Source organism: Emydura macquarii, unplaced genomic scaffold (assembly GCF_026122565.2).
Source record: "Emydura macquarii macquarii isolate MOO-44397 ecotype Brisbane River unplaced genomic scaffold, CSIRO-AGI_Emac_v2 contig_2846, whole genome shotgun sequence".
Lineage (NCBI taxonomy): Eukaryota > Metazoa > Chordata > Testudines > Chelidae > Emydura > Emydura macquarii.
Window position 1 is genome coordinate 167,554 of NW_027132983.1, and position 27,057 is coordinate 194,610.

General features: G+C 46.6%; 1 protein-coding gene across 2 annotated transcripts in view; it reads right to left on the bottom strand.

Annotated features, from left to right (window-relative positions):
- Window positions 1-27,057, bottom strand: part of WDR82 (WD repeat domain 82) — a 116,494-nt gene that overhangs the window by 14,972 nt on the left and 74,465 nt on the right. For both annotated transcript variants that reach the window (XM_067568088.1, XM_067568089.1), the window contains 4 exons: window positions 21,733-21,810; window positions 6,084-6,262; window positions 3,355-3,450; window positions 980-1,084 (listed from right to left, as the gene is read on the bottom strand). In XM_067568088.1, coding sequence (XP_067424189.1) covers window positions 980-1,084; window positions 3,355-3,450; window positions 6,084-6,262; window positions 21,733-21,810 — 458 coding nt within the window. The remainder of the gene's footprint in view (window positions 1-979; window positions 1,085-3,354; window positions 3,451-6,083; window positions 6,263-21,732; window positions 21,811-27,057) is intronic.

A 27,057-nucleotide genomic window follows, 5' to 3' on the forward strand; every position in this document is an offset into this window, starting at 1 on the left:
TCTGAAATATTACTCTTCCATAAATGCATCAATAATATTCACCGTCAGCATGTATGTGCCCACACACTGAACCACCAAGAAGTAGAGGCCAGGAAAGTAACCACTTGATTGTACGGCTGTAACCCCAGCCTTCCTTAGTCCACTCTTTCCCTTCGTTTCACACCACTGTCCATCACGGCACACCTAAAATTTAGATTTCCAAGCTATTTGTGTGTCTTTTTAGGAAGTACCTCCTACATGGCGCGGTGCTAAAAGAGAACTGTGTTAAAGTACATTTCAGAAAAAAAAGTATCTGAAAATCATTTCTTCCTGCCCTCCCTCTAAAATACAAGTTCTGGGTTCTGCTCTGATAACACTGCTCATGCATACAGCAGTGTTCAGAACGCAGCTCCCTGCTCCGTTTTAGACATTCAACCATCATTTGCCCACTGACTACAGCAGGGGAAATGAAACAGAGCCCTGGGCATATGTCTTGGCAGTTAAAAGGCTTTAGTGAGTTTATTTTGTGAGTTAATTTTAAAAAACACTGACGGCAAATGCTGCTTTCAGAGATTTAGCCAAACATAAAATGGCAGTTATAGCTTTAAAAATAAAGGCACAAGATAATTTAGTGAAACTGGCTCAATTCAAGGGAGCTTGGTCATGTTTTGATTTGACACTTCTGCTTTGGCTGTGGGACTTTTTCATTTGAGTTTCTCCCATCTCTGTCTCCCTGCACTGGCTCCAAGGCGCACAGAGAATCAGACAGTGTCACACCCAGTCCATCTCTCTGCCAACACAGCTCTAAATCCCACAGTACATTTGCTAGCAATTTGTAGAGTCTAGCTGTGTTTATCTCAAGTGAGGAAGCAGCAAGCCTTTCCCTGGGGAGAGACTATTCCACAGCTTAATGCATCTCGCTGTCTGGAAGCAACAGCTCCCAGCATTAACTGTTTTGCAGCTGTTGCCGACACAAACCTACCTACGCCCAGCCTCTCACCTCATTAATGCGGATCTGCTGGAGCTCCTGCTCGGCTGCCGTCAGCGGGGCTGGGGCAGAGCAGGACGACACATGCTTCTGGTAGCCGCTTAGCGAGATGTCTTCCTGTAGCCACCAGACAGAAGACAGAGTAAATGTTAATCACATAATTATTACAGAATAGAGATTGCTCCCTCCCAGACCACAATGCCCACCAATGCAAGAGAGATGGAAGAGAACACACCCCTGGAGGTCCTAGGGTCTAGAGAAACGTCTGAACAACATGGCCATCCTCTGGCCTTCCTGTGTCTTGATGCTTTTCTCCCTGGTAGACTGGAATATTTCAAGGTCACCACCTCAGTGTCCTCAAATGCCACTGTCTAGATGCCAGAGATGGTTGGCATTTGACCTGGAGCAGTGTCAGTTACTTCCTGTGTTTATTAAGACTTAGTACTATCGCTATACACTACCGCTGCTTTCAACTCTGACCTCACAATCCAGTACAGTGTGATCTCACATGGCCCCAAAGTTTCCCAGGGAAATACAGCGCAGCCCGTAAACAGGCAATACAGGGGCTCCATATTTTTGGCCACTATAACAGGGGGCTACTTGATACAATAACAAAAATCGCAGAATGAGGCTCACCTATCAGTGTCTGAAAGAATCAAATCTTTGAGTGCTAGGGGAGTTCCCACTCTTCCCATGCTAGGAGCACATGACAAAAAAGAGAAGTGATCCAGTCAACACGGTATCTTTAGAGAAGTGTCTACACAACATTAAGCAACTAAACCATTATTACTATTAGCTACATATAAGAGGGTAGCACAAAGGGCCACTGGGCACTACGACCTATATGAAGATGTACATTTGATTCCTGCTCAGAACTTATAGTCTACACCAGTTGTAAGGGCTTGTTGATACTAGGAAACTACCAAAATAGCTATTCTGGAATAATGATTAATAATATGTTCCAAGTTTCCAAGCACAGACAAGCCCTAAGTCTTCCTTTAGAAGTTAAACAAAACCTGAACTAGCTTTCTCCACATTTAAAATAATCCCCAATCTGGAAGTGGTTTCTCCTTCCAGCTGCCTGATTGCAACACAGTTTACACCTGGGCAGATCTGTGGCAGCTGGAGGTGTTAGTTATTTCCATTTGTACCATGTACTTATCCCAAGCTCTAGACACAGATGCTGCTAACCCACAGAATGCAGGTTGGCCGATGCTAGCAGCTGCAGATGCTCCCAGCTCACAAAAAGGGAGCTCCATCTCCATCATGTCCCTTTGGAAAAAACCCTTGAAAAATAAGCCTGTGTTGGAACATGTTCTGACAGTCAGAAAAACTTGGGCTATGTTGGACTAAGATGGGTGCCGGCTATTAGCACAGGTGGCTGCAGTTAGCAAACAAGTTTTACTGTATAGCAACCTGGTTTCCTGTACTGAGACAAGCTGCCACCTTGTGGCAGTTTTTATTTAAAACTACAGCATCTTTATAAAATATTACATACATTCCTCCCACCGCACTCTTCCATAAATGTAATAATTTGGTTTTTTTATGTTCCACTAGATTAGCAGAAAAGAAGCCTCCCATTCTGCACTGAACACACTGCCAAGGGGTGATATGATTTATCATTTTATGAATGATTTCTTCATTCAAACAAAACAAGGGCTAAGGAAATTGTCAGGATAACCCTGATTGGAAGAAGATGCAGCCTCTAGGCACTGAAGGGATTAAAGGAACCTGCTATCACAGGGGTGAGCAAACTGAAAGCAGCCTGTTCCCTGACTGCGAAGGTAGTGACCCACATAAATGTCAGCACCTGCTGCTGAGCTGAACAGACAAGGTCAAAGATCTTAGTCAATTTCACTTGCACGCAGGCACTTTAGGAACAGAGCGCCTGAGGGTACACCCTTTAGCCTTAAAAGAATGAAGATAGACTCTAAAGAAACAAGGACAGAGAGCAGTAACAAAGATGGGAAAAACCCAGTAGTGATCAAGGAACATTTTAACCCCCAAGTGTGGTATCTCAGGCAGTTTTGGCACTGGTTATTGTATCAAGTCTGATCTACACCTAAAACTAAGGTCAACCTAGCTACGGTCCCTGAGAGGTGTGAAAAATTCACATCCGAGACATAGTTAAACCGACCTCAGCCTTAGTATAGACACCGCTAGGCTGTCAACCTAGCTACCACCTCTCAATGGGGTGGATTTACTACGGCGATGGAAAAACCTCTTCTGTTGCTGCAGCAAGTGTCTATGTCACAGTGCTCCAGCAGCGTAGACACAGCTGGGCCGCTGCAGCACTTGTAGACACCCTCAGATGTTAATCCAGAAGGCCAGGGGGTGCCGTGTGCCTGCAGTCCATGCCATGAGCAGGTACCTTAACTGTTCCATACCTTAACTGTTCCAAACAGCTCATCCTTTATGTGTCCTCCTCCAAATTCTTTTTTCACTGTTGCTCGGGTCGCTGCATACAGCATCTTCAGCCTAACCTGGACAAGTACAGAGCGAGCAAGATATATTCAGTGAGGCAGAAAGTTTAACAGAATCAGAGTCTGAACTAAAACAATGAGAGTCCTGTAGCACTTTAAAGACTAACAAATTTCTGCAGGCATAAGGTTTCGTGGGTTGCAGCTTTAAAGTGCTACAGAACTCTCATTGTTTTTGCTGTATACAGACTAACACGGCTGCCCCACTGGAACTTTTCACCATGGAAGAGTCTGAACTCCTGCCCTGTGCTAATTCAAGGGCATCAGCTCTGCAGCTGTTACAGCGCTAGACTTCTAACTGTTGGTGACACTACAAGTCAACAGAGAAGACAGACCTCCTCTCATTAGCAGGAATCCACCCTTGTCTGTCATCAACTGCACCATCCCAGTTTCACTGTCACATTCACTGTCCTAAGATTATTCAAACAGACTTTCCTATCAGCCAGGGGTTTCATTTTCATACAGTTATGGAATTAGTTAGCTGAGACCCATAAGACATCTTCGAGATTCTAGTCAACCCAATCCAGTAACTTTACTGGCATGTCAAACTATACAAGTGTTTCCGCTACCTTTAAAGGACTAATATCTAAGCACAAAGCTCCAAGATTGCAACGTGCCACTTGCAGTTTGGATTCCAGTCTCTCTCTAAACTGGATCCTTTCTCCGGTTGATCTCACTGTTTAAAATTCGACTTTAAAACAAGAAGAGAAAGCTGTGGCTTGGTTTTAATTGAAACTCATTGTTTCTAGCCTTACCATGGCTAACTCCAGAGAATAATTTATCCTGGTGTTTTGGTTGCCTCGTCTTGTGCCTAGAACCAGGAGTCACCTTACCACAAAGCACAGCATGACTCAATAGCCAGTGATAACAGAAGTCGGGTCCTGGAATTACGGGGGGGAGAGGTGAATTTAGTGCTGGTGGAAAGTGTCTGATACATTAAACCCAAACTAGCACAGGCATTAGCAGTGACAGCTTTATTAATAATACCTAGCCTCTCTATTCTTTTCATCAGTAGATCTCAGAGCACTTTACAAAGGAGGCCAGTATCATTATTCCCATTTTACAGATGGGGAAACTAAGGCCCAGAGAGGTGAAGTGGCAAGCCAATGGCAGAGCTGGGAATAGATCCCGTATCTCCCGTGTACTGTCCATTGCCCTACCCACCTAGGGCACATTGCCTCCCATAGCATTCAGCTAACATGATTCAATCTTATTTCACTCTAATTCTCTGCCACTGGCTTGAGCTGACCGTGGGATAAGTCATCAGCTGTCACTTTCCCTCCCCTGAAAAGTGGGAATGAGATTGGAGAATATGTATCTCACAGGGAGGTTGGAGCTTTGTAAAGTACTTCAAAGAACGCTAGGTGCTAGGGTGTCAGGTATAATCATCAATATCTCTACAGGCCACCAGGCGTCACTGTTGCTCTAGAGTTAAGATTTATCTAGTGGGATTTGGTATGTGTTCCTAGAGTAATACAGGTTGACGGCGGGCATAGACCAGCATTCATATCACACTTCCCCTCAGTACCTGGCCCGGGAAGCTCAGGATCCAGTCAGCGTATCAATTCAATGATGAATCCTGGTCACGTGCCACCTGCGCACGCGTTGGGCATATGCTAAGGAGATTGGAGAGGATGTACAGGAGGAGTCTTGCCCACATGCCCAGGGTTGAACTGATCGCCATATTTGGGGTCAGGAGGGAATTTACCCAGGTCAGACTGGCAGCGACCCTGGGGGGTTTCGCCTTCCCCTGCAGCATGGGCCAATTGAAGGTTTAAACTAGGGTAAACTGGTGGATTCTCTGTAACTTTAAGTCTTTAAATCATGATTTGAGGATGTCAGTAACTCAGGTAGAGGTTATGGGTCTAATACAGGAGTGGGTGGGTGAGGTTCTGTGGCCTGCACTGTGCAGGAGATCAGACTAGAATCTAGATGATCATCACAGTCCCTTCTGGCCTTAAAGTCTATGAGTCAGCCCTGCTGTAACCCTGCCTGCATGTGGTTATATGTCAGATATCAAGTGAAGTAGGCCTGGGCTGGGTCATTGCTTGGGTGGTCATAGGATTCAATAGGTAGCTCTCTTCCCTCGAGTCAGTACTGGATCGACACCTGCGCAAGGTGGGAGGGGACACCACCGGCAGTAACATCTTTCAAAAGAGACACAAAACCCAGGTTTTGACCACTCATGGGGCACGTTTTGCCCGACTAGGGGTGTCAAATATCTTTACCTGATTTCCTCATGGATAATTACATTCCACCTGCCTAAATTCTCCCTACAGGCTGGATTTCACTTCTTGCCTGCATCTGTCATTTAGTTTACTGTAGTCTGTTAAACAATATCCAGGCTTTCCCCAGAGGAGAACTGATTGCACATGACATTATACAAGCACACTACAGAATGGAGCATTTGCAGTACACAGTAGGGTCCATCTGGCTGAACAGTGCTACACAGAAGTTAGATCATTAGCTCTGCTAAGTAAGTCTTCAGAAAATTATACAAGAACCTTTGAACAATGATTCCAATAATTTGTCCTTAAACACAGCTTTCTAGCCTCCACCCATTACACAAACATTTCTGCGAATGCCAAGAAAATTACAAGCCTCTGAAGAGGAACTGAAAGAGACCAAAGGCTTACAGGGGAATTGTCAGGGGACCAGGAGATGAAGAGCCACTCAAAACCTTGTGCATTCTGGGTGTCCAGCCGGTAGAGGATATAGCATGGCTGTTGTTCATCCAGCAGTGGCAGTATGAAGGAGTCATAGTCTTTATCCCAGTGCCGGGAAGGTTCTTTGTAGGCTCCCAGCACTAGCTGCTCTGAAAGAAGGAAGAGAAGAACTATGAATTATAAAGCAAAGGTTAGCAAGGCCACAGGGCTGCGAGCCTCATTGCTCTAATGCTCTGCACTCGTGAGAGTCTCCCGGCTCAGATGTGGAGGCCCTATTCTCTTCTCTCCCACCTGGGAGAGCTTGTGCAAAGCAATCCAAAGGCTATTTCCTTACGGGCATTTAAGTGTGGGGTGGCCATGCACTCTCAGAGCCTCTGGGGGAATGGAGTGCATGCAACATCATCACCACAAACATTGGGACATCCACCCACCACCCAGCCACTAGGATGTAAAGGGGAGGAGCAAGGCTCCATGGGAGGGCAAAAGGGCGTGGTCTAACCCATGCCACGATTTCTGAACACAAATTAACACTAGAATATGAATCTTCACCCACATCGGGAGAGCAGGGCTCAGGAGTCGCAGCTCCCAACGGCTGGCCTAAGCTACCTATTGCATTAGAACAACACACTCCGGTTTTAATGAATCCAAATGGCAACTGCTCAGAATCCCCTGCTGCATCCAATGGTGTCTGCCGTACTGAAATGTGCTGGATGGCTGCCTCCTCCCAGAGGCCTCCCCACCAGGAGATACAGCTCTCACACAGTTTCTCAGTAAGCGCACATTACAGCAGGAATTAACGGGCAGGAAAACAAGTGAGACATGCTGCACCTACACATCCCAACCACCAGGCTGTGGGGTGAACACGCAGGCCAGTGCCAGCCTCTCGGGGATGGTGGAGTGAATAGCAGCCCCACTTTAGCCACTGTGGGTGTGTGGCAAGCACAGACTGACATGACTTGCATCTCTCCCAGCTGCAGGAGTCGCTTGGCCACTGCCTGCAGCGAGGAAATGAACCGTCAGTAATCGCACCAGCTGCTTCTCTATGTTGCAGAGCAGCTGTTTTCCAGGAGGTCCAAAGGCAGGTAGAAACCCCCTGCTCAGCTGAGCTCCCCTGCAATCGCACTCTTCCACCTGCTTCTCATACCCAAGAACAGCCTCCATGGCAGACCTGCTGGATCAGGCTCTCGCAAGAGCCCCCCCACGTGTAATGCTACCAGCGTTCTGCAGCTCTGGAGACTTTGATCAATGTGCATAGATAGCTTCCCACGCCACGGACCCCCACAGCCACCCAGAACCTCCCTGCCCACAATCCCCCCACCCAGGCAGATGCTGGTTCCCCATCCCTCTCCAGTGCCCTGGGGTCACTGACCTGGTCCCTACACTTCAGGATGAACAACTACAAAGGTGACAGGGGAAGGCAAAAAAGAGTTTGGGGCTGGCAGCTACCACAAGCCGGGGCTGGCGGCTACCACAAGCCGGGGCTGGCGGCTACCACAAGCCGGGGCTGGCAACACGTTCCCAGAAATCTCAACTTCCCCTCTGATGCAAAAAGGGGAGAGAAAATGCCGCTGAAATATGATCGACCTCAGCAGCTTCCTGCCCTTAGACTGCTGCCGTGGCTTGGTCCAACTGCGTGTGTCCTACCATCTAGGGGCAAGGGAAGTTACGAACACATCTCGCTGAAGCCCAGGGCCCTGATCTCGCCGTCAGCATGGAAGAGCCTCTCCTTTCACAACACAGGGCAATGTGCCGCACTTCACGCGGTTCCTGTTCCTGTCCTGCTTGTTGTCAACTCCAATGCCACACCACGCAAAGGGCATGACTCAGCACAGGCAGCTGTCAAACATGCCTGGAAAGGAAAGCGTTGAGCAAGCAGTGGAGCAGGGCAAGGAACCATCCATGGGTGAAAGCCAAAAAAATGCTAGCTCGTAGAACTGGCGTTTCCATGCAAACACCCGTCTCTGCTGGGTTGCAAAGAGGGCAAGAAGGAGGCAGTTCTCAGGGTGGGTAGCGGAGTCCAGTGTAAAGGGAGGATTGGATGTGCAGGAACACACTAGCCACCTGTGCTCAGCATATGACCACATCTTCATCCGAGTAAGGCATGGATTGATGAGAGGCGCTGAGGAGAAAGGCAGCTATTGACACTGGCAGAGTGGGGCCCGCAGGTCAGCTTTCATGTAATACCTCTGAGTCAGAGCCTAACATACACCCCCCCAGGGGCTTCAAAACTGGAAGGACTTCAGCAAACAGCCACAGCCAGAGAGCTTAGGGAAAGCACGCACAGGCAGCTGGGGAGCGTTCCAGAGCCCCACTGACAGTCCAGCCTTGCAGCCATACCCGGAGAAGTGAAGCTGCCAGTATGTAAATAAAGCAGGGACTGTCTTCTTAGGGCCACAGCGGCCCCAGGGGGCACGGTGGTTTCACCTGGCAAACTACAGGAGTCTAGTCCCTAGATAACCCATCTCCATCAGACTCACAAGTCAAGGCGCCTCGTGTTCCAAAACAAATGACATGCTCGCGGCTAAACACAGTCCACTAAGTGCAGGGCACCAACGTGTGGTGAGCCAGTGTGTGACTGGGAGCAGAGAGCCTGCAATTTGCACTTCACGATGTTTCAAGAAAGGCCAAAAAAAAAGAAAGGTTTTTCTGGGGTTTTTTTCAGCTTCTTGCCGCATGTACAGTTGCCATTTGTTTCAGTGGGAACCCTATGCCAGCAGAGGCTGGGGGAGATTTCAAGGGATTGCCACCGCTCCTTCACTAGGGGTTCCAGCCCCATGTCACTTAGTGATGCGTCAGGGCATTGTAAAGTTCCTGCTCGTGCTGTGATAACCTTAGAGACTTGGGTTTCTCAGAAGCTGAATGCAAAGCGGCCTCTAGGGTAGGGCGGAAACCATAAGGAAGCATAGGATTTAGAAGGCCACTGCCGATTTCAATTTGTGGAAATTAGTCCACTAAAAAACATTCACATTTGGCCCATTTGGGTGCTCAAATTTTAAATATTTTTTCAAGTTCCATTTTTAGACATCCTAAGGGGTTTTCTGCTCCTTTACAAGCAAATTAGTACACTCAAGTCCAGCTCGCCACCCCCTCCGGGCACAGCCCAGCCTGCAATCTCCTCCGTTTCAGCTCTGGGGCAGCTATTACTGGAGAACCCCTTCTCGCAGCGACTGGAGCATGGCGCGCCTGTGAACTCCCGCAGAGCAGCACACAAGAGCGGGGTCATCACGCTAGCGCAGGAGACAGAGCGCCAATGAGCATCACCAGTGAAATGAACTATACGCAATGGGCTGGCAAAGGCACAAGCTCAAAGCATCCCTTTCTGTTATAGCAGTCAGACACAGAACTTTCAGCTGAAAAGGTGGTTTTTCAATTGGACAGTGTACGTCTGCTGGCTCTAGGAAGAAACAATAAATATTCTGAAAAATCCAGTATGAACTCAGAAAGAGAATGGAGAGACTGAAAATGCGGAAGAGAAAGGGCCTAGGCCATCCCTTGATCCCCATGAGATGTAGGACTTTCTTCCACCAGCAGCTCACCACAGCCCCAGGCAAAGTAAAGAAGCACAAGTTCTGAAGGCACTCACAACCTCTCATAGCAAGGGGACCAAGAAAACTATCTTGCCATATGGGAATTGATCAGACACAGAAGATCAGCAGTGCTAGCCGGTCTGCTGTATTTGGCTCTCAGGCTAAAGACTGATCCATCACAGAGCCTGACACAAAGCCCACTGAAATTCATGGGACTCAGGCCCATAATTCTCAGGAATGCAGCCAGTTTGGGCAGTGAGTGAACCTGAAGTGGGGCCAGAATATGAAGCCGGTAGGAGCAGCAGCAGCCAAAACAAGGACCTCTGGACATTCACAGAGCTTTCTCTGCCAGATGTTGATTGGCTGTTTGCTCCAACCTTCTCCCTCCCTCACTGTCCCTTCACCTCCGCACCACACCAGTCCCTCATGCCCTTACCGACAAGTAACAGCAAACAAGAGGCACCTGCCACTAGGATTACAGGGAGCACCTCCAAACTCTAGACACACAGAGGTGAAGGGACAGACACCCAGTGGACTGCTCAGGGTTTGAAGGGCTGTGGCAGGGGCTGAATATGTAGGATCCCTCATTTGCCTTTCTCTCTCCAGAAGAATGGGTTGCACGGGGCAATTATTCCTTCTCATCTGTGGACCAGCTGTCCAGACAGGTAGTTCCATCAGTCGAGTGAGGCCCTGCTAGGTCTACACCTGTGAACAGGCAGCGATACGATTAGAAGTTGTAGAGTGGTTGGGACTTAACTATGGGCTTATGTCTGATTCCAGGAACACTTCAGTCCCAGCTACACTACACTTTTCACCATTCTGTAACCAGGGCAGGGGACAACGATGTTGGAACGGAGTCCCCTGGCTTGGTCATAGCTGTAGTGTAGACTAGACTGAAGTGACAAGTGTTTAGGCAGCAGACACAATCCTGAAAAGCAGCTGACAGGGAGCAATACCCAGGGTTCACACACCCTTCCAAGTACCTGTCAAAGAAACATGGGCACTTCCAGGCTCCAAAGGAAGCTAAACCATGGAAAACCTAGTCAGGGAGAACAGTGCATTACAAGTCAGTTTACTTACGAGCCCTGATCTCCCCAACAACAGCCAAAGTCAGTAAGAGAAAACATTCCAGCTGAAATTCTCCAATGTACTCAGCATTGGCCTAACTCTGCTCCCATTGAAGTCAGTGGTAAAACTCCCCTCGACTTCTAGGGCAGCAGAGCTAAGTCGATGCTGAGCATTTCCCAAGATCTCACCCTCTATTTCTAGTAATCCTTGTTTCTCCTGGATGGATTTCTGAGGCAAACAAGATGGTTACCAACTTCCAGCTATTCAGAAGCCACACTGTCCCTGATCCTTGCATCACCTTTAGAAATTGCCAGCAAACATTTAAACCAGCTGTCGAAACAGACAAGAAACACTGGGAAACCAGTAAGTGACCTTCTTCGGTGTATTTTAGCTTCAAACTAACAAAAGATAGACCTGAGATGCACAAGATCTGAAATGTACTTTAAAAATATCAATCCTTGTGTCAGCAAAAGGCTACTGTTTATTCTGCAGGTGTTGCTCTGGTGAAGTATTTTAGGAGGAAAAGGAGAAATTAACTCCTCAACCCGAAATAGCCTCGAATAAGTCATTGCATTTTATGGCAGCACTTACATTCTCTGCGAGATTAACCTACAGTAGGTCTGATTTTCTAAACTCTGCACACGCAACCATCCACCCAATTTACATGCACAATTGCCACAAATGGATATGCAAATCAAGTTGCTTAGCATGCAAGCAGCCAGAGAGATGCATTTGAGGAGCATCTGCACAGTTGACAAGATTAGTTCAGAGGTGTGACTGTTGGCAGAAACCTCAGTTTTATCTGCCGCGTTATGAGCTCTTTCTTCTTTGATGTTTTAACACTGCTCATGCTAATTTCAGTTCCTGCTATGCCAGCCTGCCTTTGCTGCTTGAGGAGTCTCTACCACAGCTGCAGTCAGACCCATCCCTTATCTTCCACTATTTACCATGCTTTCTTCAATTGCTACCGTAACTAATGGGATTATTTGCTATGCAAATCCATACTAGCAGTGTTTGTTCCATTCTCAGTTTTAAAAGCTTCCCTCTTCTCTTAAGATAGCTCCAGTCTAATGAGAGAAAGGCACAAAACTAGACCAAAAGATGAGAGCCGACTGTTGGGGCTGGGACACTGCATGATTTCATCACTCACTGGACTCATCTTCCTTCCTTCCAACCACTAGCTGCAGAAAAGCTCTGCCACTGAACTAAAGGCTGCGTGATTTTACCCTGGGCTCATGGCTTGGCATAAGGAGGGCAATCAATTGTGCTCATTTTTACAGAGAAGATTTGAACCTCACCCCTTTGTTAAAATGTTCACTACTAGAACCTCACCTGGAGAAATGGAAGCCAATAGGTTGCTATTAACAAATACCAAAACAGCAGTGAAATACCCTGCTCCAGTATTTACTGTGGCCCAGTAAACCACAGGTCATAGCTCGGAGAGAAGAAATCAAAGGGGAGTGGAGCAGTACAGCATGTGAAGGTTGGGGGGAAACTTCCCAGACAACGGGAGTAACCTGTGGGTTACCAGCAAACCTCAGGGAAGCCTGACGGCATTAAAAATAAAACCAGGACACTTGTTGGCACATTTGTTAGGGTCAAGAAATATTTAGACAAGATGCCAAAGTACACTTACTATCTCCCAGGCCATTAATGCCAGCTCGTGACTCAACCAAAACGCACACGCTTCAGAGAGTGGAGGGTTTTTCTGTCCAGTAACCATGTGCTATGAATGGAACAGTGGATATGCAGGTATCACTCCCCTAAGCAGAAGAACAGTTCTGGTAGCATCTACATTCGCCGTTTTGACTTTTCACTTCAAGACATTCAGTGCATTCGCTGTGACGATTCACAGCACTGTTCGCTCCCAGGGAGCACAGAGCACATTTTACTACCTTAGTATTTCCATACGAAGGCAACTTGGTGGTTAAAGAACTCTACCTGGCATTCAGCCACACATTTATCATGCACTTTCCACTTCTCGTCTACACGCAAGTTGCTCCCTCAAGTTCCCCCACCAAAACCCAAATCTCAACCTGTTTCCACTGAGGAATGGAGTTTTCAACACATCCTCACTACGTGGTGTGAGTGAAGCAGGGATATACTGCCACTTTATATCACTGCAGCCATGGGACCTGAACAAACATTTCAAATGTTGAAATGAAAATCTGGGGCACACAGGGAAAGCCAGGGCAGATGTCTCTTTATGTTGTTTGTGACAATTAGAACTGGACTGGATAAACAATAAGATGTACCTTCGAGAGCAATCCTGCATTGGACCCCGGAGGGCAGATTCCAAGCAGCAGCAGGAATTAGAGATAGAAAATTAACCTGTCACTCAATTACTATGAGAAACAGACCAATATCCCCTAGCAGAAGAGCCTGCCCTGGCAGAACAGAGATCTCAACAGTGTCCAAACCTGGGAAACAGCCATTTGTTAACATTTTACAGGAGGCATACACAACTGAGCTGCAGCAGCTGCATGCCACGTATCACGGTGCTCTGACTCACTACTCCAGCACAACGCATTCCTCTCACTACATCGCTCCTGGGGCCAGCCCAGCAACAGAGTCTGGCTGCTTAAATGCTGATCACTCCTTCCCCCAACCTATATATGCGCACATGCAGCATAGGCTAAGTCACTGAGTTAGTCTGTCTGCACCCGCCCGAGACAGCTGCACTGCAGTAGCTGTGGATGGAGAGAAACAAACTGCTTAGTTCAGGCAATACCACTGACTCTTCAGCCGAAGTTCAGAGTTAAAGCCTCAAAGGCAGAGTGAATAAAAAAAAATCAGTATCCACCTTCTTTCATCCTTTGTGCATCCTCTTGCTGCATTTATCTGCATCTTGGATTGTGGGGCAATTGATGATAAGCATTTTAACCCTTGGAAGGACGGGCACAGAATTCAGGAAGCATAGAAGTGAACTACTGCCCCACTGGCTGGCAGGAGGGTGAAAGGATAGACAAAATATTTAAAAATAAAATTGGGGAGGGAAGTGCGGGGGAAGAACAAACGTCAGAAAGATGCCAGGATGGCCCTGGCCGACTGCAAGGAAAGACGATTTGTCCATTCTAGGACATGGGCTCCCACAAAGGCTAAAGTAACTGGGCACAATGGATTCCTGCAGTTGGGATGCATGGGGGGCTGACAGTTGATGTGCCTCATTTGCTGGATCTCCTGAGAGCTCATGTATGTCCCAGTTCATTCCGTGGCACTGCTGATCTATTCAGTGGTCCTTAAGAATCAACTTCAAACACAAAGAGAGTTTGAAACAACCTGGATCCTTTGGCATTTTTGTCCAGAACCTCTGCATCTCCAAGAGCAGGAACTTAAAGTCAGCTTGAAATTCTGTCAGGGTCACAGGTTTATCTGATCTCAAAGCTAAGCAGGTTTTGAGGTTGATGTATGTATTCTAAAAAGAAACGGGAGATTCTCCGTCATTTCAAACCTAGTGAGACTTCCTCCTAGTCTTTCCTAACTGTTAGTGAGGGCTGGGGAGTTCTGTTTTCAGTGGCCACTAACAGTCATGACTGCACCAAGTGGTGCTTCTAGATGAGAGCACACAAGTAAAAGAGAAACTTTGCTTCCTCAAAAAACATACAAAGGTTTGCCACATTCTTTGCCCACTGCCTTCACCACCACTGGCTTCTGTCCCCCTGATCCTCACTGCTCAACTTCACGTGCTCCCCGCTGCTTTGCACACACAAACTCATCCCCTGATTTCTTTCCCTATTCCTGTTTCCTCAGGCTTGTTATTCTGCTACTGCTAGTCTCTAGTGATGGGGATTGTTATTTTGGCCATCCATTTCTGCAGCAATAGCTCTTAAAATACATCACAAGTATTTTATCACAAGACTGTTCAAAGGGAGCAGTGCAACATTGTGAAAGATTATTTCAACTTCCAAATCAGACTCTGGGAAATGATATTCCCACTGGTCAAGAAGCAGTGCAATGGAGCTAGAAGGCAGATGGAATAAGAACAGAAGCAGCAGCTGTGATGGAATTGAACTGTGCCAAGCCTGAAGGCCCACAGTCTGTGGAGATGTGCGGCATAACCACTTGTAAATAAAGATGCTTCCCCATCCAGGGCCCCCACATGGGGGGAAAAGGGTACATTTTACCAGGGCCCGAAGGCCCTGGGGGGCCCGGCCCAGGCTGCAACCCCCATGGGTATGTGTGTGGGAGGGGGCCCATGTTACAAGTTTGTACTGGGCCCAAAAAAATTATGCATGGGCCCTGTCCCCATCCACCCCCAACTACTGCATGACTCAACTGGGGAGAAGTTCACACAGGCTAGGCATTTTTCTAAAAGCCTAATCCATTTCACAGCATGATATTTACATCTGGGAGAATGTTTTGCTTCCTGGCCTCTCTTAGTTTTGCTCACAGAACAGCAACTAGCAGGCTGCTTCACTTTTAATTACCTTAAAAGGCAGATTGTCCACAGTTTCGGTCTCCACATACCAAGCACCGCAAAAGAGCAGCATAGATGTCTGCAGGAGGACAGACAGACCAGCAAACAATGGCAGGAGGACACTACAAAGAGAACTCATTAGTCTCACAACAGCCTTTGGAGCCATCCACAAAGGCACTGCCTGGTGTTCCAAGCTCTAACCCTGGATCTGCCGCCCCAGACCTTGGGCGAATCACTGAACCTCTCTGCCTCCGACTCCCCATTTCCAAAAGAGAGTGGAATTGTTAGCAAAGCAGGGAGCAGAGAGCTCTTTGGGGCATTATTAGTGCTACCCAATACTGCTGTGCTCAGAGCTACTGTGGGGAGCATCTAACTTAAACCTACCTACTTCACAGGGGCTGGCTGCTACCAGCTCTTTGAAGATGAAAAGTGCCAGGTAAACACTAAGTATTATTATAACCCGAACAGTACAGCTGCTGCGCAGTGCATATGATACAAAAATGCTGTGCAATAAAATTAACTTTCATAAAACCAAAATGTGTCTCAGCACCTTCCATCTAGCCCTTTGAATAGAAGCCATGATCTGACAGCCAGCTCTAAAGGAGCCGGATGCTTCCTGTCGAGTTCAAAGAGCCAAGGAGTGGAAAGTTCTAACTTCTCACCCAGCTGGGGAATAGCATCCTCAGCTGCCCAAACTCAGGGTTGGATAGATAGAGAGGGGGTGGAGGACACAGACAGCCAGGGTCAGCCAGGCACCATATCAATCCATTTCTCTGCTAACGTATCTGTTTGATTTCAGGCCATCTCAGCAATGCCAGCCTATGACAGAACAGCTCCGGCAGCACAAGCTCAACGTGCCTGCTTTCATTACTCATTTGCCGGAGCTTTTCAACCAAAGATGAATGGAGTATAAATATTTGTAGATAAGTGTCACTGCACTGGATGTGCTCAGGCTAGCAAGGGTTCGTTTTCGAATACACTCATCTGCCTAATCAGGTAACTCCTCCACCATTCCTGCCACACAGACACATGTGGAATGGTATTCCAACCAAAGATGGGATTCCCCCAGCCTCAGCCTCCTCCCTTCCGTATTCTGCTCATATGCCAACTTCCATTTAGGGCCAAATTCTCCTCTTAGATCCATACAGCAGATCTCGACTCTCCTATTCTGCTCTCCCTACATATGCAGAACAAGCAAGCAGAATTCTGGACTAAGTCCTCCAGTTATCTCACAGGTATCCCTTTCAAAAAAGGGAAATCTAAATCAAAGCCCACCCTAGTTATCCTATGTACTTATCTGACCTACAATACTTTGGCACCTCACAATTTAATTTTTTACCCTCAAGAGTGCCCTGTGTGGCAGGGCAGTGCTATTAGCCGCATCGTACATGTGGGGAACTGAGGCACAGACTGTAAACAGCAGCAATTGAATTTGGGTCTCTCATGTCCCAGGCCAGCATCTTAACCACTAGATCATTCTTCCTCATTGCAGGATCTCCCTGTCACGCTGGCTGGATTGGAGGGGGTGGGGGGAAAGACATTTAGTATATTGTTTGACATCAGTATGTCAAAATCATAATAAATCATATGAGATATGCCATGTCAGGTGCTGTTAGAAAGGCTATAATGTGCTAAGTAAGATGATAATGTACATGTTCATGTGTTATATGTGTAATGGAAGTTATGGATATGGTTAATATATCTGTATTTCAAATTGTGCTGTCTGGGTAACACCCCAGACAGGATGGCTGCAGGGATGGCCTGCTTAATGGCCCATAAAGATATTCACAGGTGCAAGGGGCCCAGGGAGAGAAGCCAGGGATATACCTGATGAGTCACCAGGACTTGCTCATGTGACTCTGGACTCCATTTTCGTTCCCGTGAAATTCCACAAGCAGCATGGCAAGGGCCAGAGGACATAAAAGGCAGGTTCCCATAATCCATTTTGTCTTCAATCCTGTTCAGCCTTCAGCCACCTATCTACCTCTGGATCAACTCATCTATAACTGAAGCTGTGAAAGAAAGGACTGAGACCCATCCAGATTCTGGATGTATACCAGAGCGACTATACAAGCCTGCTAACTCCACAATTCTAGAAACCTGATATATCTATTTTTATGGACTTTCAAATCATTTGTATGCATCTGATTGCTTTAATCCTTTAACATTTCTCTTATAGTTTGTTCCTTTCTTTTTTATAATAAACCTTTAGTTTTATTTATTAAAGGATTGGCTGGCAGCATGGTATTTTGGGTAAGATCTAAACTTATATTGATCTGGTACTGTGGCTGACCCTTTGGGGTCAGGAGAAACCTTTTTGGTAAAGAGCATAGAGTTTAAATAACTGGTCTCTTTACTGGACCTAGTGGCTGATTGGGGGCCAGAGACTGAAATGCAGTAAAGGGGGCTGTGTGTATTTGTGAACTGGCTTCTTGATAATCGGTTTGGGGAATCAGAAGCACTGTTTGTGGCTGGTTGGGAAGTCTGACTTCAGTGTCACCCACCAGTGTTTGGAGAATCTGCTCTCCTTTTGCAGCCTGCCCTGACCTTGGCATTTTCAGGTGGCTACCCTGGGCACGGAAGGGTCACACTCCCTCTTTCTGACTCCTTAAGGGAATTGCAGAGGCTGTCCTCAGCCCAAGGGTCAAGCCCTGTATCAGAGCACTGACTCACTAGAAGGACTGAATTGGCAGCAATCAGACCTTCATCAATGGGTCTTGCTGCTATGTGCTTTGACCCAGTGAAATCCATCACGAGAGCCAACTGCTATTTTCCCTCAACTCACTTTCTAGCCCCAAAACTCCTAGTAAACTGGTTAAATAAGTCTCTGCATTTCCTGTAACCATCCTGCTCAGACAGAGTCAGGCTTTTCTGATGTGTAAAACGTCATTCGCCAATTTTCTCCGCTGTACTTCAAGAGCAACACACAATTTAAGGACTGATCATAATTCCAGGTTAGCTGCAAGCAGTTCTACACAATCTCTGTTGATCAGATGATAAGTCCCATGATCTACACCTATTCCCCGCTCTAGTATCAGGGGCTGGGACTATACACAATGTCCCACACAAAAATCATCATGGCAAGCTTCAAACACATGGTCAGGAAAACCACAACACCTACCCTGCAGCTAAGGGGAGTTCACAGTTAAATTCTCGCATGCAGTGCCCCATGGGATCCTCAAGTTCTACAGCAACATGTCCTGCAGATGAAGATACCCCATTTAGTCTCTGCAGCGATGACTTAAGGATGGCTCTCATGAGCGGCGATGAATGTATCCTCACTGGGATCCCCAGTTGCAAATAATCCAATACTGAATCAGTGGTGCTGAATTAAATGCACAGAGGGGAAAGACTGGGCACTTCTCTTGTGCATAAACCTTATTGAATTAATTTTAATGAGAGCCCCATGAGCCAGGCAAGGATTATTCCTTGTTACAGATGAGGAAACTGAAGCATAGAGAGATTAAGGACTTTATTTTCAAAGATGCTGAGAACGCACAGCTCCCACTAATTACTCTGAAGGAGTGGCTGATCAGAACTTCTGAAAATCAGACTAAATGACTTTGCCCAAGGTCACAGTGAGTCAGTGACAGAGCTGGGAACTTGGAATGCCTGATGTCCAACCCCATGGTTTAATCACAAGACCATCCTTCCTGTAGTACCCAATGTCCAGTCTCTACCTGGAAAATCTCTGGGTGTTGCATCATGCCAGGGACACAAGGAAGCAAGGAGAATCTGCTCAGCATTACCAGTGTAACTTGCACTAATCCCTCACCCAGCATGGAAAAGATACAAAACTAGCACCAAGCAACCAGAGATACTGACTCAAAGAGGAGAGGGTGAAGGGGACAATGTAACATCCTAGTATAGCGGCTATGATAATCTATCCAAGAAAAAGCAAATCAGAGCTGATTGGTCATAGGTTAATTGCGCCTCTTGCTCCATGGGTAGCAGTAACTAGTCAGCTTCCTATTATGCACTTGGGGTCCAATTCTGTGCAGCTCCTCCAGCAGGTTCCCCAGCAAAGGCCTCAACACATGGGTGAGGGTGCAGAGGTGGCTTTAAGTCTCTTAGGTTGTATGCAGATCTGGGGAAGGAAGTAGCCCCTTATGCAAGTCTGAATACACCCTAGCTGCTCTAACGTAAGCAGGGCAACCCAGAATTCACCTAGCATCATGAGCTATATGCCTGCTCCCTCCTACCCTCTGCACATCCTGATACTAGGGTCTGCACAGAGGACAGCGTAGGGCTACTTACAGTGACACACTGCAATGCGTGCACCAAAGGAACCAAAGCCATGGTCAGTTGCAGCTCCTGTTCAACCCCTCTATGCAGATGGAGAAATATACAGGGACTAAAGGGGGGCATAGAATCTGTCCCTTTGTCTCTAACATTTACCACCACAAGTTAAATGAGAGCTATAATGCAGATTTCATGCATTTCCACATGCCCTGCAGATACATCTCCTGGCAGTACTACAGAGAACACACCTGTGCGATGCTGAGGGACTCAGCATACAAAGCACTGGCCAGAAGAGAACACAGATGCAATGCACGCTGCTGTATTCTATTACAGGATAAACAGATTCACCAGCTGATTTCAGAAGTCTCCACCTGATGGAGTCAAAGAGAAGCCTATCCGTCACCCCAAAGAGAGACATGCCCTGAGCCCCTCTGCCCTAGTAAGCAGCTGATGGGCTGGCATGGAATGAGATTAATGTCTGCAGTGCGGATTTTACAATGGTCAACTAATCAGTAATCCAGACTGCTCTGGGACATATTTCAGTTAGGGCTATGAAAACCTACCATAAATGTTCTATAGTAAGTTAGCAGGCAAATCAATGCTTTGTTCCATTTATTAATTTGATAAATGTGAGCTACCAAAAGTTACCTTTTGATAGACCAAAAACAAAACATGTCACAGACTGATTTGCTCAACTCAGTTTAAACCCAAAAAAGAAAGAGTGGGAACTGAAAAAAATCCTAAAGCAAAGAAACTGGAGATGTGAAAGCCATAAACCAGGCTGTGACAGGAAGAGACGCAGTCTAGGATCTGGTCCGAGTGAGCACCTGCACTTACCATCACTACATCTGAGACCAGTTCCTCAGCTGCTGTAAGTCTACAGACCTCCACTGATTAAGTGAAGTTGTGCCAGGTTACACTAGCTAAGGATCTGGCCCCTGGAGTTTTTGCTCACCCTATCCTAGGCTGCTGTCGGGTAACAGAAGGAGCGAGCATCCATTTGGCTGACTCGCCCCGGTCTACGCTACAAATTTATGTCAGTATAACTACGTCACATAGTTATAACTACGCCATGATTCAATTATACCAACTGAACTCCCAGTGTAGACAATGTTATGTCGACACAGCTACCACCGCTCAGGAAGCTCTCCCATCAGTGTGCACTAATTGCTGTAGCAGCACAGTTGCACCACTGCAGTGCTGTAAGAGTAAACAAGCCCTCAGGGATGTTGCCCTTCTGAGGCTATGTCTATACTACAGCTTATGTTGGCAGAACTTACATTGCTCTGGGGGGAAGAAATCACCCCCGAGTGACATAAGCACCAGTGCGGACAGCACTATATCAGCAGAAGATTTTGGTGCTTGTGTGGGCGAGAGTAGTTAAGCATACAGGAGAGCTCTCCCCCGTCAGCTTAGAACGGCTCCATCAGAGAGCTTACAGAGGTGCAGCTGCACTGCTGTAAACTCCCTAATGTAGCCATGCACTTAGTCTTTATAGGTACTGCTGAGGAAAAGCTCAAGCACCAGAATAAGATAATAAACTCCCAGATTGGGAACAATCACATAACCACTCCCTGCCTCGTTTAAAAAGGCTACACCAGGATTCTCAAACTCTTTTTGCTGGGACCCCTTTGAAAATATTTCAAGCTGTGATGACCCCCCAAAAGCGATGACCACCCCCTGCCATGCCATCCTTACCAGCCTGCACAAGGTCTGACAGCTCGCAACTCCCCCATAATAACCTCATGACCCCAGGGGGTCACAACCCCTGGGCTACACTATTGGTCCAAAGCACTGCCATGTACAAGTATTGCTGCAGCATTTGGGATGATTATCCTTCTCTTAGGTGTTTCTATAGCACCCATCACCGTGGTATCCAAGTGTGGGTCTCATTCCTGTAGAATTCTTTTAAGGGCAGTTGGTAAACAGCCCCAGTGAATATTGTCGGGACACAGCACCAACATCCAAGAGATCTGGCAGAGAACAGCAAAGCAGATACCAGCACAACGTCAGGCCAGACTAACCATGAACCCCTTACTCCCACTGGGAAGCAGTTACTGGCTGCCTGTACAAAACTGCTCACCAATGGAAGCAAGTGATTCACACTGGATCCCATAGAGATCCCACAGAAGAAAACAAAAGGGATCAGAATTCTGCTCCTTTAAATGTCAGATGCGTTCACCCCACACTCAGCACTCGGCAGTCTATTCTGAGCAGCTGAATTCCAACAGCCCTACCACGATTTTCCATCCGCAGCGGTAAGCTCTCTTCTGTTATAGCAGGATCAGCCACAGCCATAGAGAGGAGAAGCCGACAAGGGAGGAAAACAAGGCAGCACAAAGAAATGGAATTAAACAGAACTTACCATCCTCAATGATGACTTTGATGAGACGGATCGAGCCATTCCGGGCCTTCGCAAAAAAATCCTTTAACTCTGTGGTGGCTAAAAGAACCAGAAACATAGTGATCCAATTTAGTAGACAAACCAAATGTTATTCTGCTCTTCAAAGCAAGGAAGGTGGGGGAAAAAACCAAAAACTAATAAAGAACTAAAAGGGAGAGAGTAAAAAATCCCTGGTGGTAAAAATGGACACAAAAACAAAACAGCTGATTTCACTTGCTATGTGATCTACACCAGGGACAAAGTGAAGTCCTGTCTCTCAGAGGTTTCAGAGTTAAATACCGGCTGGGAGCACATGTGATCCAGAGAACTTGATACTTGGACGGGGTGAACATAATCGCCCAAATTTAGATGATAGTTTGGCTGGGGCAGGCAGGGCAGGCTCAAGTGTCAGTTTATTAAATGTACAGCATATCCAGGTTTGCATGTGGGGCAGGGGGAGGAGGGCGGCTGGAAGGTGAATGATGGGCAGAGGCAGCTCTGTTTTGTTCTGACACTTGCCTTGGTTACGTTTTGCTTTGGATGCTGTATCGAGAAGCATGTGACCTCCAGCGAGACTGCTGCATAACACAGAAGCTGCCAGAATTTTATAGGAATCGGAACTGTAGCTGTTTTGAATTTCATTCTCTGCTTGTCCCCCTGTGATCCCTCAAGGATGAGCTGTGATAAACCTTGGCAATTAAGGACTCAGATTCTGCAGAACTGAGACCTGTTTGTATGTTAGCAACAACTGGCTGTACTACCCGGTAGCCTTTTCCCCAGGGCCAGAGTTGCTTTGATTATAAGAGGGTGATGCAGGACAGTTTGGAATACAATTCCTTGGATGTCTTCCTCTCCTCCCACCAACCATGGTTACAGGTGACTGTGGATACCTATCTAATTAGAATCAAAACCCTAAGGACGCTAGCAGACTACCCAAGTCACTCCTCCTAGAGGATCCTATAGCACGTTACAGGAATAATTTATACTCTCAACACACAAAGGAATCACTCTATTCCTGTGGTTCGCAGCCAGGGTACGCGTAGCCCTGGGGGTACGCAAAGGTCTTCCAGGAGGTACATCAACTCATCTAGATATCTGTCTAGTTTTACAACAGGCTACATAAAAAGCATTAGCAAAGTCACTATAAACCAAAATTTCATACAGACAATAACTTGATTATACAGTTCCATATACCATACACTGAAAGGTAAGTACACTACTTATATTCCAATTGATTTACTTTATATGGTAAAAATGAGGAAGTTAAGCAATGTTTCAGTCATTGTGCGCTGTGACACACTATTTTTATGTCTGATTTTGTAAGCAAGTCGTTTTTAAGTGAGGCGATACTTGGGGTTCCACAAGACAAATCAGACTCCTGAAAGGGGTACAGTTGTCTGGAAAGGCTGAGAGCCACTGCTCTACCTCACACCTCACTGAGAAGAAGCCACCTCTAAGTTAAACTCAACAGCTGCTTAACAGCATCCAGCAACACTATACAGCAGCTTAGGGCAGGAAGTGGAGAAGAGCAACAGGCCAGTAACGATCAGAACTAGTAGTTAGGCTAGGTATCTGGGGCTGGCACCCAGATTCTTGGTATCTTACTAACCATGAGCGGTCAGAACTTTAGTCTCATGTCTAACGTGCAAGAAAGCGTCTCCAGCAGACAGTGCCTCAGCCTTACCCCAACACTAGGGTTTCCTGCTGATCTTTGAAATGCTACATGTTGGTTCACGGGCAAAGAAACCATCAAACATTCAGAGAGGAGAGACTTGGGTTAGAACAGGAAGTGCAATATACAGGAGTAACACGGTCAGTATTACATCACTACTGCATGTGGTCTGTCATCCCTACTGCATAAAGGGAACGTGGCTGCTCTGTGAAGAGGTGAGACATTCCAGATGAGTATCGAAAACCAAAGGGTACGTCTATACTGCAAAAAAAACCTCAAAAACTGGGGCAGAGTCTCTGAGCCCGAGTCAACTGACTCAGGCTTGCACTGTGGGGTAAAAACAGCAGTGTAGACGTTCCCACTGGGGCTGGAGCTCATGCTTTGAGACACACGCACACCCACATCAGGTTTCAGAGCCTGGGCTCCAGCCTGAGTGGAAACATCCACACTGCTATTTTTAGCCCCATAGCACAGGCCCAAGTCAGTTCAGCCGGGCTCACGTTTGCTGTCCTGGTGTGGTTTGGTTTCTTGCAGTGTACGCAGTGTAAGGCGTTTAATAAAGTATTAATACAAGCCGAGAGTTTGCAATTTTGCTGGAGACAGATTGATGAAAGGGCAAGGAAATGCCACCTATTATATTTACTTATATAAATATAACAACATCCCAAAGCAGGCAGCCAAATGGAGCATTAGACTGGCTCAATGGGATTTTGAATACAGGGCATTAGATGTCAATGGACAGGCACTGTTACAGGCTGCCATTCCCAGCACATTCAGTTTGACTGGAGGAGGAGGAGGAAAGAAGAAGAGGTTACTTTAAGTTCAAATAATATTGATTTTCTGGTCTTCTGTTTCAGCTGAGGTTTCATTTGTCACCCATCACAGAAAGTGACTCTAAGACTTACCTGTCTGCATTACCTCTTGTAAAGCACCAGCCTCAGGACAGCACCACTCTGCTTTGCTTTGTTCTCTTACAGCCCAGGGTCAGAACTGCAAAGGCAGCTTCCCTTGAACTCCCCGGGAGGTAACCTCAGAGGCACTTATTAAACCTGAGCATCATGAAAACTGGATGTCTGCAAAGTCTACTCCATCACCTTTGCAGTGCTTCATGGCTTCTTTGAGGGTGCAATGTCTCAGAGATGGAACCAAATGGAAAAGAGGGATATTTTAGCAGGTGTGGGAGGTGAACGGAAAGGCCACTCCTGTTCTGAGCATTAAGTCTTTCTAAGCACCATCTGGTTTCCCAATGGCTTAATCTTTCACTGAACATGCCAGCCAGATGGTCACAAACCCAACCCTATATTTTATAGCACAGATCCAGACTACTTGATTATGATACAGAGCACATGCACTTTTCCTCCATGCTTCCAGGGGCAAGGAGCTCCCTCAAATGACATCTTCAAACCACTGGCAAGCGGAAATGACAATGATGGTTCTAGTTGGGGAGAACTGGTTTCCTGTCTCAGGGGTATACAAAGATTTCTGGAGCTCATCTTTCAGCCAAGTGTCTAAGGTATCTCCACCAATAATGGAAAGAGCCTTTAATTTCCTCCTCCCACCCACTTCACTGAGGATGTATGGCTCACATTTGTTAGGGGGTATTTCACAGTCCTTGCAATGAGCAGCCCTTTCAAGGAGTTGAATTAATGTCTACATTACTCAATTGCATCCTGGTTGGTGATCTGGATGCTGTACACAAACACACTTCTAAGCATTTGTTTGGCTGTCAGCCTAGAACATACCAGTGTTGTAAGCGGTAATTATCTGATTCCCCACCAGTTGGCTACGGTGGTAAATCTCCATTCTGTACCACGAGCCACCTTGATATCAATACTTTGATTTGTCCAGAGCAAGTTTTCCCCTCCCAGCTTGCTTGTGTCACTTATTACAAACCTCCTGGCTAAAAGCAGATTTTAGTCAGACTTTCTAACAAAGGGTCTTACGAAGCATCTGCAGAGGTGGCCAACGAATGCTTCGATATCCACAGGTAAGTAGCATTGCAAAGGAAGTTGTCACAATCTCACTTGTTAGCAAGGAGCTGCAGAGAGCTCTGCACTCGCTTGCAGAGGAGCAAGGCCTCTGGACCACCACTCAGGATGACCCTTTCCCTTCCACCAGGGGCCATATCTGTTCCACTTAGTCCCGTGATGTGAACAGGAACATCAGGCACTTGAGTTTTACTGTGGAAACACTTCAGTGAAAGTGAATCCTTCCTATGTGAACTGCCCAATCTCCCTACTTCCTTCCACAGAAACATTTTTGAGAACGCAGAAGATGGAAAATAATGGCCCTCAGGGAAACTTTAGCTTGCAGATCACTAGCACAACTGAACTGACCGGAGTTAATAACTCACTTCTTCTCAGCCTGCTCAGGATCAGTCACCAACAGCTATCCCTGGGGAGAGCCCTCACAATCGGTTACTCTTCCAGATCTCTGCTCTTCAGGCTGAGCAGCCACAACTCCTTCAATACCTCAGTCACCTCCTCCATTGTGACAATTCCCACAGAGCTTCCTCCAAAATGTCATGGACAAGGCACCTCTTTTGAAGAGCAATGAGAACTGGCACAAAGAATTCTGGGGCACATCTGAGAACCATTTATAAGTGAACATTGAGCTGAGACTGGAAGGAGGCTGAGAACCCGTTCTGAAATAAGACAAACAAAAAAGCTCCTTAGTAGGGGATCATCCTTGCAGCTGCCAATCTAACAGGCCAGGGCCTCTCTTCTCTTCAGTCCACAGGCAGGACTCTTGTTAAGACAAATACTAATTACATGCCCATGTGGACAGGAGAAGACAGGCTAAAGCAATAAAATGCATTAAGAAATGACTGTTCATGTAAACTATTTGCAACTGGAACAGTTTCAGATGCCACCGATTAATGGACAGAAATTTCCCAGCTTTAAAAATAATTTAATAGTTGTCCTGATCAGAGGCCACTAATTTCTATCCCCCTCCACTTCCCAGTTGGAGGGGGTAAGAGAGAACTGGCTACCAGGCTAGGACTTTGTACATTACAGTAGTTATAAACCCCTGGAAACGTAGGGATTTTAAATAACCTCCGGACACTTAATGATTGCACACTGGGGCATATGACTAGGTGGGGAGAAACCCATAATTAATATCCATTGAGATGAAATAGCAACGCAGTCAGTGTGACTGCGGGAGGCAGGGGACCCCTATAATTAAGGCAGGAGCCCAACCCTATAAGCCAAATGGTATTGCAGCCAGACAACTGCCAAAGAGACTGGAAACACTCTCTGCATAGCTGCAAGGTGCTCTTTCTGTTTCAAAAACACGGATCATACTTTCAACTTATCACAGCAACAGCTCTGCTGCCAGTGACACGCTCATTGTCACATATTTACCACATGAGCTTCCTCTGATATTTTTATCCCCTTTCCCCATACCTGGGCAGGCTATTTCCTTCCTTTCATGTTTATGGCAATCTGCCACTTAATGAGATCTTTTGAGGAAAAAAAGATACAGACAGTTGTATTCACTGGAATGCATGATAGTGAAAAGAACACCCCCGTAAGTCTTTTCTGTCCCTAATATCTATCACACTGGCAAAGCAGAGAGAAGAGAAAGTGTCTAGTTCAGGTATTTATATGGCTCCAATCTCTGAACAGAAAACA